Source organism: Podarcis bocagei, assembly GCF_964188305.1.
Source record: "Podarcis bocagei genome assembly, chromosome: 14".
NCBI lineage: Eukaryota > Metazoa > Chordata > Lepidosauria > Squamata > Lacertidae > Podarcis > Podarcis bocagei.
In genome coordinates, this window is record NC_138139.1 from 51,532,135 (window position 1) to 51,543,307 (window position 11,173).

General features: G+C 47.5%; 1 protein-coding gene across 1 annotated transcript in view; it reads right to left on the bottom strand.

Annotated features, from left to right (window-relative positions):
• The window catches only part of LOC308573100 (lysosomal alpha-glucosidase-like), a 31,594-nt gene that overhangs the window by 19,959 nt on the left and 462 nt on the right, over nucleotides 1-11,173 (bottom strand). Inside the window, exons 2-6 of the mRNA XM_081169812.1 lie at nucleotides 7,184-7,715; nucleotides 4,839-4,984; nucleotides 4,401-4,566; nucleotides 2,917-3,013; nucleotides 983-1,102 (exon numbers count right to left, since the gene is read on the bottom strand). Of these exons, the coding sequence (XP_081025938.1) occupies nucleotides 983-1,102; nucleotides 2,917-3,013; nucleotides 4,401-4,566; nucleotides 4,839-4,984; nucleotides 7,184-7,715 (1,061 nt within the window). The remainder of the gene's footprint in view (nucleotides 1-982; nucleotides 1,103-2,916; nucleotides 3,014-4,400; nucleotides 4,567-4,838; nucleotides 4,985-7,183; nucleotides 7,716-11,173) is intronic.

Here is an 11,173-nt window from a genome sequence, read left to right on the forward strand (position 1 = left end):
AGTCCAGAAGCCAGGGATACGAGGGTCAGGAAGCAGGGAGTCACAAAATCAAGGGTCCGAGGGTTGAGAAGCAAGGAGTCAAGAAGCCGAGGTCCAAGGATCAGGAAGCAAGAAGCCAAACACAGCAAGATGGGAAACGAGTTGCTGTGGCCAAGAGCCGAAGGGAAATGCTGACCTTATATCCCTTCCCGGCTCTTGCCACCAGGTGTAGTGAGTTACCAGTCGGCCTCACCTGTGTGCCTTGCCTCTCCAGAACAAACTTAGGAAGGCCCCAGCCCTGCAAAGCCCTACTGGTCACAGGGCCTGGCTCCTGCACGCACTCCTGACATTCTTCAATCTTGGGTCCCCAGATGTGGGTGGGCTACAACTCCCATCATCCACAGCCTGGTGGACAAACATGATGGGAGTTGTAGTCCACCCATTTCTGGGGACCCATGATGGATGAACACTGTTGTTGTCCACATGACAAGAACCTCAAACAACACCAATCAGCATGATTCAGGTTTACCCAGTGCAGGGATAATTCATTATGTTGGGGAAAATTGAGCTCTGAATCACTGCACTTGGGGTCAAAGATGATTTATTTCTGTGTTTTGGAGTGGGTGGAATGACTGTCACCTTCTTCTACTCCCCTTTCCACGCCCACTGCTTCCTCAACACTCTCTCATTTCTTTTTGTAACTATTTCCGGTATGCATGTGCCACTGACCATCCACACATCGCCCCCACTTTATTAGTCGTTCTGCCATGCTTCCCCAGTATTACAGCATTGTTTCTACCTGGAGGGGGCGCTCTTGCAATATAGCATAGTGAAAGCAGGGCAAACCAGGAACGTTTGTCATGTGGAAAAATTGCAGGAGTTCAGCAGGAAGCTGTGGGATTGGAAACAAAGCAGGGTGCCTGCCCCCAGACTGTTTACATACTATCAAAAGCACAAAGCACAATAGACAAAGGGACGTATGGAGGAGCCTACAGATACTCACCAATCACCTGCTGGTACTGCTGGACCACCAAGTTGGGGTCTGGGCCTAGGAAAATGTAGAAATCCAGAATGCCTCCAACGGGTCTCCAGGTGAGGGCAGGTGCGGGCTGAAGCACCACCTCTAGGCGACAAACAGGAGAGAGGAAGACTTAGGGTTTGTCCACAGTTCTGCTTGTGTGGTTTTCCACCTGCCCCACTGCTTTCTCTGGGAAAACCAGGGCTGAATCAGAGCAAACATCAATCCACAGAAAACCCAACTGATGTTAGTGCTGAGACTTTTCATCTGTTATTTGTCCTGTTTGATTATTTCCATTGCTTTTAAAAGGAAAAAGAGAAAAAAAACCGTTTAAAAAAATTTCAGCATTGCTAGGCTTCGGCAAAAAGGTGATGAATAAGTATTTAAGCAAATGAATGAATGAATAAAAATAAATGTTGAATTCAAATGGGCAGATCGTTGGGCAGAAGGAAGTTGGGAGAAATCCACAAAAACGGGGAGAATAGAGAAGATCTGTACTTGGTATCCAACAGAAACCTTCTTTACCGTAACTGATATTTGAATTTATGGATTTCAATATCCTTCAACCCTACAGATCTTTTAAAGGCATTTAAAAAAAAATTAAAATGCTGGAATCTGCTGGAGGTATAAAGGACTGGCATCACTGGATCAAGTACATCAATTCTGTTGAATTTTTAAATTGGCTTTTCAATAAATGTGCAATTAAGTGTTACTGTTTTGAATTTTATTGTGTTGTTCTCTTCCTTAGTAAGTTGTGCGAACCACTACAGTGGTGCCTCGCAAGACGAAATTAATTCATTCCGCGAGTTTTGTCGTCTTGCGATTTTTTTCGTCTTGCGAAGCACGGTGTCGGGAAAGTTTTGGAAAAGCTTCAAAAATCACCAAAGTCTTTAAAAACCTCAAAAAAGGCTACCACACCGCGTTCTATGAGTTGCTCCTCGAAGTCAAGTTGCAACTGTATTAACGGTGTTAAGAAAAAGGAAACAAACTTGCAAGACGTTTCCGTCTTGCGAAGCAAGCCCATAGGGAAAATCGTCTTGCGAAGCAGCTCAAAAACAAAAAACCCTTTCGTCTGGCGAGTTTTTTGTCTTGCGAGGAATTCGTCTTGCGAGGTACCACTGTATTATGAAGGAAGGCACTGGGGATGATGTTATGGATCCAAGCTGGCAGTGGTCCAAAAAAGTTTGGGAGCCACTTCACTAGTCTTAAGAGCCCTCGGGGACACACCAAGGTCCCTCTTCTCCCTTACTCTTCATGGCTTTGCCAACACGATCTGTGTCTTGGTAGTACTTGGCCAAAAGGGTGCCTGTAGCCCTCTCAGCTGATGCAGGCCCCCTGCCTCTCCCTCTCTTTTTCTACCAGCCACTCTGCGGTCTCCATGCAGTCAAAAGGCCAAGCCCCTTGGAGAGAAGGTCGGAGACAACAGACAGCCAAGGAGGGTTGAGAAGCAGCTGGCTATGAAGGCAAAGAGCCAGCAGCTGCAAGATGCGGTTAAACCGCCCAGCGGTTGCTAAAGAGCCCGCCTCACGGCAGGAAACAGAAGGCTCTTGCCTCCGTAAAAAGCCCCTGCTGCACCTCCAAAACTCCATTTTCCTCCTTTACTTCGCAAGCACCGACTCAGATTGGCTTCCCACGCATCTGAAATCCATCTGATTACCTGAAAAGCATGTGTCACCTGGAATTTTTTTAAAATACAAACCCCTGAAGACGAACCCACTTTTGACCACCCTCTGACTAGTTATTCAAAAGAAGTGAGCTTACAAACATTTTTCTCTTTGCTTCCAGTGAAGAGCCTGAAACTCCCTGGTTTTCTTTATTCATCGCCTTCAAGCCGATCCACATGGGCAATGCTCAGAACGTTCAGGTTGGTTTAAGTATCTAAATTATTTCACCCCAAAAGGTGCCAAGGGGACACGTACCCATTGCGTTGCTGTTCATGAGGAATACCCCATGGGAAGCTCCGTCTCTCTCCATGGCAAGGTAAAAGGGGTGGACGCCGTAGAGATTGAAGGACTCCTGAAAACAAAAAGAAGTCAAGACTCATTTTCAGCCAGTGCTTCATAAGAACGCAAGCAGAGCCCTGCTGGATTGGGGCCAATGGCCCGTCCCGTCCAACATCCCGTTCTCACGGTGGCTGACCAGATGCCTCTTTGTGGGAAACCTGCAAGCAAAACCCAAGCCCAAGATCCCTCTCCCAGTGCCTGTAGCCAGTGTGGTGTAGTGGTTAAGAGCGGTAGACTCGTAATCTGGTGAACCGGGTTCGCTTCCCCACTCCTCCACATGCAGCTGCTGGGTGACCTTGGGCCAGTCACACTTCTTTGAAGTCTCTCAGCCCCACTCACCTCACAGAGTGTTTGTTGTGAGGGAGGAAGGGAAAGGAGAATGTTAGCCGCTTTGAGACTCCTTTGGGTAGTGATAAAGCGGGATATCAAATCCAAACTCCTCTTCTTCTTCTCCTGCTGTGGCTCAGGGTCCTGCTTGCAGATAGCCCAATAGATGCATCTGGTTGGCCACTGTGAGAACAGGATACTGGACTAGATGGGCCTGATCCAACAGGCTCTTCTTGGGTTTAGAGAGGCAGCCAGACATGATAGTCCAGCACCCTGCTTCCCACAGTGGCCAACTGGATGCCTCCAGGAAGGCTACAAGGAGGAGATGGAAGGCAATCACTGGATGGACCTCCCTGGGTTTGCTTGGTCACAAAGCCATCTAAACTGATGGCCATTGACTGTGGCAGCAAGTTCCACAAGTTAACTATATGTATGGAGCAGAACCTTCTTGCCTTTTCCCTGGGTCGCATTTATGGAGGAGTGATGGTTCTGACAGGTGTTGGTGATTACAAACATGGGGCCTTATGGGAACATTGGCTCATGGGGCAAACAGCCACTTTGGGGGAGGAGGGAATTTTAAATAGGAAGGCAGAAGAAGAAGAGGAAATTGGATTTGATATCCCGCTTTATCACTACCCTAGGGAGTCTCAAAGCGGCTCACATTCTCCTTTCCCTTCCTCCCCCACAGCAAACGCTCTGTGGGGTGAGTGGGGCTGAGAGACAAGGTCACCCAGCAGCTGCATGTGGAGGAGTGGGGATGCGAACCCGGTTCACCAGATTACGAGTCCACCGCTCTTAACCACTACACCATGCTGGCTCAGGCAGCCTGAAGGGGGTAAGGTTAACCCCTCTAACACAACCAAGTTCCTTAATTGAATTGGGGACTCAGCAGTTGTTATTAATCAACTTTTTTTAAAAAAAGCATGGGAGAATCTGATCCACCTTTGGCCATTCAAACATGTAAGGTAACAGGAGGAAATAACAGAGAACATTTGACCAGGGAGGCGGCAATAAAGCTACAGCATGACTGAAAATAGTTAAGACCCCCCCCCCCAATCTTGCATAAAAGGTACCGTAGGAGGGACATCTCGGGCCCAGAAGGTCAGGGTGTTCCACTCCAGACTATGCAAAAAGTTGCTTCGATGTTCCCCCAGTCCATAAATGAACGTGGATGGAAGGACTGTAGAAATCTGCAGAAACTGATCAGCAAAGAACAAGGGAGCCACTGTTGTGTTCAACCTAAAGAAGGGAGGGGAAGAGATGTTAGGAAGGACAGGTGACGAGAAAAAGGCTGCTTACCGATGTTCCCCCTTGCCAAAAGTGTTTCCAGTCCTCATGGCTGAACAGAGAGAGAGTAGCTTTAAAATGTGGTGGGATACTAAGTCAAGTTCAAGGAGAGGTACTGCTTTAGGCCTGTTTCACACACTACTGCATCAGCCTGGAAGTGGGACATGAATTTAAGAAGTGAGTAACAAATACGTAAATTTAGAGGGGAAGAGACGGATTCTTACAGCACGGTCCCCGAAGATTTCCGCTTCACTATCAACCCAAAGGGCTCCTTGGAAAACTCAATGGTGTACAAAGGATTCTCTGCTCTCTTGGTTGCTGGAGGAACATCAAGGGGCACTTCATACCGAGGCTTTGTGGCATCCGTGATCTACAAAAAGGGGAGACACAGACACACCCAGGTAAACGGGAGACGCAAGACACTGTGAATTGTGCCAAGGTCTCAAGCTGAGGCCAGGATCCTAAAGCCGCATGTGAGAGCGAAAGGAGGTCTCCAATTGCAACCACTTAAGACAGCTTCTGCCAACCTGAGGTCTTCCCAATGCCTTGGACCACAATGTCCATCAGCCCCAGCCAGCATGGCTGTGCTGAGTGGGGCGGATGGGAGAGGCAGTCTCCGACAGCCGACACTGAATAAATAAGAAACAGAATGTACAGTACGGTCGCATCTTGTGCAGGAGTGACGCAGGGGTGAAGTGTATACACAAAAACATGTATACTTGAACCACCCCCTTGGAACTGCCCCCCTCCCTCCAGCAAGGCAGAGAGCTTAAAAGCTCTTTCTGCACCCGCCTTGTGTACAATTGATATGCACAATTTCAACCAGCCAGCTTTCAACCGCACAAGGTTGAAATCACACAAGTAAATTGGGCGTTAAGTTGCGGCTGTACTGCATTGATTGTAAACGTAATGTGTTTGTGTTAATGTATCTATGTTTGTTTTAAGATGTGTTGTCAGTTGTCTGGAGTCCTTTGGGTAACGTGAAACTACCAAGTATTCATTACCGTTATTATTATTATTAATGAATATGAATAATAACAATAATAATGATAATGATGATGGTGATACAGTGGTGCCTCGCAAGACGAAATTAATCCGTTCCGCGAGTCTCTTCGTCTAGCGGTTTTTTCGTCTTGCGAAGCAACCCTATTAGCGGCTTAGCGGATTAGCGCTATTAAAGGCTTAGCGGCTATTAAAGGCTTAGCGGATTAGCGGCTAAAAGGCTATTAGCGGCTTAGCGGCTTAGAAAAAGGGGGAAAGAAGCGCGGGGGGGAAACGGAACACTCGCAAGACGTTTTCGTCTTGCAAAGCAAGCCCATAGGGAAAATCGTCTTGCGAAGCAGCTCAAATACGGAAAACCCTTTCGTCTAGCGGGTTTTCCGTCTTGCGAGGCATTCGTCTTGCGGGGCACCACTGTAATAATAATAATAATAGTACCAGGCTGATGAAGGCTGACTGAAGACCAGCAGGCTGATAAGGCAGGCACGGTCCGTTAGCTTTCAAAAGCATTTTTCATTGCGCAAAACTAGCATTTCCTGCATGTACAAATCTCCCATTTTCCGCTGCCTCTCTCGCTTCCGAATGCACATCCAGCATGAACATCAGGGTATGTGGGAAGTCAGATCACTGGCCATCAGTTTTGTCTCCTTACAGACTAGGGTTTCAGGAAGGGGTTTTCCCCAGCCCTACCTGCAGAAGCTGGGGATTGATCCTGGGAACTTGTACACCCCAAGCAGATACTCCACCACTGAGGTATGCCCTTTCTCCTCTTCCCCAAGGCCCCTGCCCTGAAGGGTTCGTTGCGCCCCAGTACTGCCCAGCTGAAAATAGCAGAGCTGATCTGGGTGGGGAGCCAGTGCACACCCACCCTCAGGTGTTTTGAGAATACAACTCCCAGAATCCCTGTCCACTGGCCATGCTGCGAGGGGCTGATGGGAGCTGGAGTCCAACAACTGATTCTCCAGCCCTGGAATAGACAGCATGCAGAATCAAACATATGGCTCACGTTTTTGGAGCTAGTGAGAAATCTTTGCCTGTTTTCATTTCAGTGCACCGTAAACTACTTGAATATCACTGAATATCGTGATTTATCATTTAATCTAGCACAGGAGCGGTGAACTTGTTGCTCTCTGGGTGTTGTCGGGCTCCAACTCCCATCAGCCCCAGCCATCATGGTCAATGGTCAGGCATAACAGGAGCCTGGCAACATCTGGAGGGCCCCTGGTTGCTCAACCAATTTGATTTGAATTAATTTTATAATGAAATGATTTTAGAATGTTGTATTATTTTATTGTTAGCCGCCCTGAGCCCGGCTTCGGCTGCGGAGGGCAGGATATAAATAAAAAATTATTGTTATTATTATTATTAACCCTAGTGTACAGAGGCTGGCAACTGCTCTCCAGAGTCTGAGAAGCCTTTTCCCTTGGGGGTGCCAGGGACCTTCTGCAAGCAAAATGCGTGCTCCCTCGTGGGCTGGCAGCCCATTCCCAGCTCTCTTGTGAAGGCTCAGTAGGATTAAAAGTGGAAAGCGACAGCTCTGGGAACAATTAACCCATAGGAAATGACTCGCCTTGACATGCAGCCGGGCATCTGTTTCAAACTCCACGCTGAGCTGCAGCTTCTCAACATCTCTTGGGTAATAGGTCTTTGCCTTCCTGGTCAGAAATCCTCGCACTCCCAGCTCAGTCTCATTCAGGCTGCCCAAGGCGTAGCTGGGGAAGTCAGGCGGGTAGAAGCACCAGGGTACCCCCCTCGCGCTGCCTGAAGGCCAGTCACCATCAACAAAGCAGCATCCCCGGGCCTCGCACAGCTCCCGCGTCACGACTGTGCTTCTCTCCGGGAAACAGTCAAAGCGGAGGCTTTCTGGGATGGAGACGCACTTGGTCAGGGGTGCCGTTCCGTGCTGACCCCACCAGATCTGCCCGAGAACCCAGACGGTCACCCCGCTAAGCAGGGCAGCCACCGTCAGGAGGCCCCCACCCAGCCACCAAGTGGACAACTTCTGATGACACAACGGTTTCCCATCAGCGGCCTCCTCTCCGGATTCTGTGATCTGGGGGACGTCTGCAGTCAGCTTCTGATAGGACTTCATTTTCTGCGTGCTGGATGAGGAAGGAGAAAGGAAGAAGAAACCCACTGTGACAATATTTCTCTTATTCGCAACCACAGGAACTGAAGAAATAAGCGCAGAATGTTATCTACCACCACCCCAGTAACTTTGGCATTAGACTACTGTGATGCACTGTACAAGAGACGGCCTTTGAAGACTATTCAGAAAGTTCACACAGCCAAAATTGCAGCTGCTGAATTGTTGACTGGATCAATAAAACTGAGCACATCTTGCCAGTTTTTAAACAGCTTCCCTAACTGCCAGCATCTTTCAAAAGCGTGGAACCTGAACATGAGCCTATAAAGCTGTTTAAGATCTTTAATTCCATGATCAAGGTGTCTCCCCTGCCAGGTAAGTAAAATTTCTGGAGGAGTACAGGTTCCCTATTCCTGCTATAGTAACTGACACAAAGAAAGTAGGAAATTAAGTAGAGTGTCCTAAGAAGCAGTTTTGGTATGTGTGGTTTTTAACTTGTTTATATAAGATCTAGAGTTACAGGTGAGAAATGAGGTGGTCACATTCACTGACAATATTCAATTGTTCAGGAAAAAGCTCCAAAAGGACTTTTCCAAACTGAGCGAATGGGTGGTAAAAACATGAATGCCAAGCAATGTAAACACATGTAAGGTGCTGCATGTCAGGACAAAAGAAATTAATTTCACATATAAGATCTAAACTATCAGTGACTGACCAGGAATGAGATGGGCAATTGGACTGCTTATGTCCTTGTTAGCATCTCAATGCCCTACTTGGTTTTACCAGTCTTGAGGGCAGCAGCTTTAAAAAGCAACATATACACACATGTCAAACAACCTTGCAGTCACCCTGTGCTTCCTTATTTATTGCAGCTAGGCTTACCTCTTGGGAGAGCTAAAACAAATCCACCTCCATGTGTTTGCGTTTGATAATAGTAACAGCAGGAAGGAATAAAGCCTTCTGTCTTGCAACTGTTGGATGGCACTACCGCAAACCTCCTAGAATAAGCTCTTGTATTTGTTTTCAGCAGAATATTTTTTTGAGTCTGCTCCCAGGAACACCATGAGCTGGATTCCATGGCTTATATGCCTGGGCTGCATTCTTAGCTGTGGCAAACAGTAATGCTGTTTGCTTTTTAGAGGTTGAGTTGTTTTTTGTTGCGCAACAATTGTTAATTATTCCTGCCTGTTTTTTTAAAAAAAGTTTTTATTTAAAACATGTGTTTTTATTTTTTGTGTGTGCACTGCCTGGAGACCGCCTGGTATTTAGGAAACAGCAACAAAATTGATGGTGGTGATGATAAGTAAAAGCCTGCCTACTAACAGAACAATTTGTAAGTGTCCTTTACTTGCAACAGAAGCAAGTAACCTAAGGTTACTTCTGAGTAGACCTGCACTGGCTGTACTTTAAGTTTCATAGAATTCCCCCCCCCCCCGGAAATACAGGGCCACACAGAAAAGTAATTATTGCAAGGTGCAAAATTCAGCACTATCACTCTAGGGCAGAACTTGCTACCTTTCCCCCAATCAGGGCTCTTGAACATACTCTGTCTCTGTTTTTCAGGCGTTGTTCTATCACACACACACCCCTTTGATTTATTTGATCTCACTGCAGAGAAAAAGAAAGCGAAAGTGTTTTCGTGCTTTCCTACTGTGGCAAAAATCCAAAACGATTGTTTTAAAAGCTTTTTTCAAATATGCAGACATCCCAAATCAATCTGATTTAATAAAATGAAGCAAACATAACATAAATGAACGGGGGGGGGGGCAGTGTCTGTTATACCGCAAAGAAAAGGGTACTGAGCAACCTTAAAAGACTGACAGAACTAGTTTACGTCTAAAAAGAGTTGTATAAGACTATACTGCTATTGTGAAAGAACAAATAAGAGACCCCTTCATTAGATCTATGAATTGTTATTCTCACTTGGCAGATTTTACACAGAATTGTAGAGCTGGAAACGACCCCAAGGGCCATCTAGCCCAACCCCCTGCAATGCAGGAATCTCAACTAAAGCAGCCATGACAGACGGCCACTCAAGCTCTGCTTAAAAACCTCCAAGGAAGGAGAGTCCACCACCTCCGGAGGGAGTCTTACTGTCAGAAAGTTCTTCCTAGCATTTAGTCAGAATCTCCATACTTCTCTGTTTGGATCCCACCCTCCAAAGCAGCAGAAAAGAAGGTTTCTCCATTTTCCATGTGACATCCCTTTAGATATTTGAAGATGGCTCTCATATCTCCCCTTGACCCAACTCCATCAACTGTTCCTCATAAGGCTTGATTCTATGGCCCTTTATCATCTTGGTCACCCCCCTCTGCACACATTCCAGCTTGTCAATATCCTTCTTAAACTATCGTGCCCAGAACTGGACAAAGGACTCCAGGTGGCGGTTTGACCATAACTTGTGCACACAAAGAAAAATGTTGCAAACAGCAGGCTGATTTATAATAATAATAATAATAATAATAATAATAATAATAATAATAATAATAATTTATACCCAGCCCATCTGGCTGGGTTTCCCCAGCCACTCTGGGCGGCTTCCAACAGAATATTAAAATACAATAGTATATTAAACATTAAAAAATCCCCTAAGCAGGGCTCCCTTCAGATGTCTTCTAAAAGTCTGGTAGTTGTTCTCTTTGACATCTGGTGGGAGGGTGGGTGCCACTACCGAGAAGGCCCTCTGCCTGGTTCCCTGTAACTTGGCTTCTCGCAGCGAGGGAACTGCCAGAAGGCCCTCAGCACTAGACCTCAGTGTCTGGGCAGATTGATGGGGGTGAAGACGCTCCTTCAGGTATACTGGACCGAAGCCATCTAGGGCTTTAAAGGTCAGCACCAACACTTTCAATTGTGCTCGGAAATGTACTGGGAGCTAGTGTAGGTCTTTCACTGTAATTGACAGCAGCACTACAATAGCCCTGGCAATTACTATTATTTTGGCCATCTGTTATGGATGCCCTAGCTGAGACCCCTGCATTTCGCGGGGGGGGGGGTTGAAGCTTGGATTCCCTTCTACAATTCTATGGTAATATTGTATCTGATGCGGTTTCTAACCCCGCCCCCGAAACACCAGCCTATTCTTCCCCCTCCCATCTACTTCAACAGAAACAAAACCATCAGGAAACACATGCGCTTTGCCGACAGAGACCACCCAGCTCCATTCACCCGCTTTTCCCGCGCTTCCTTCCCCCGCATGAATGAACATTCCTCAGTGGGCGGGGCTACGCCAAGTACGGCGGGTGGGTGGGAGCGAGGAAGGAAGAGCCGGGAGGAGGAGGAGGAGGGAGAGAAGCAGGAGCGAGAGGGCGTGGCTTTGGCTCCCTTGCCCCGCCCCAGGCTCGCTGACGTCTGCCGTGGCGAGGCTCGGGTGACAACCCGTCCCCGGAAAACGGCCCGAGCCCCGATTGGCCGGGCGGCTCGAGAGGGAGGAGGAGCTTCGGCGCGCGCGCTTGTTGCTGCCGCTGTTCTCCCTCC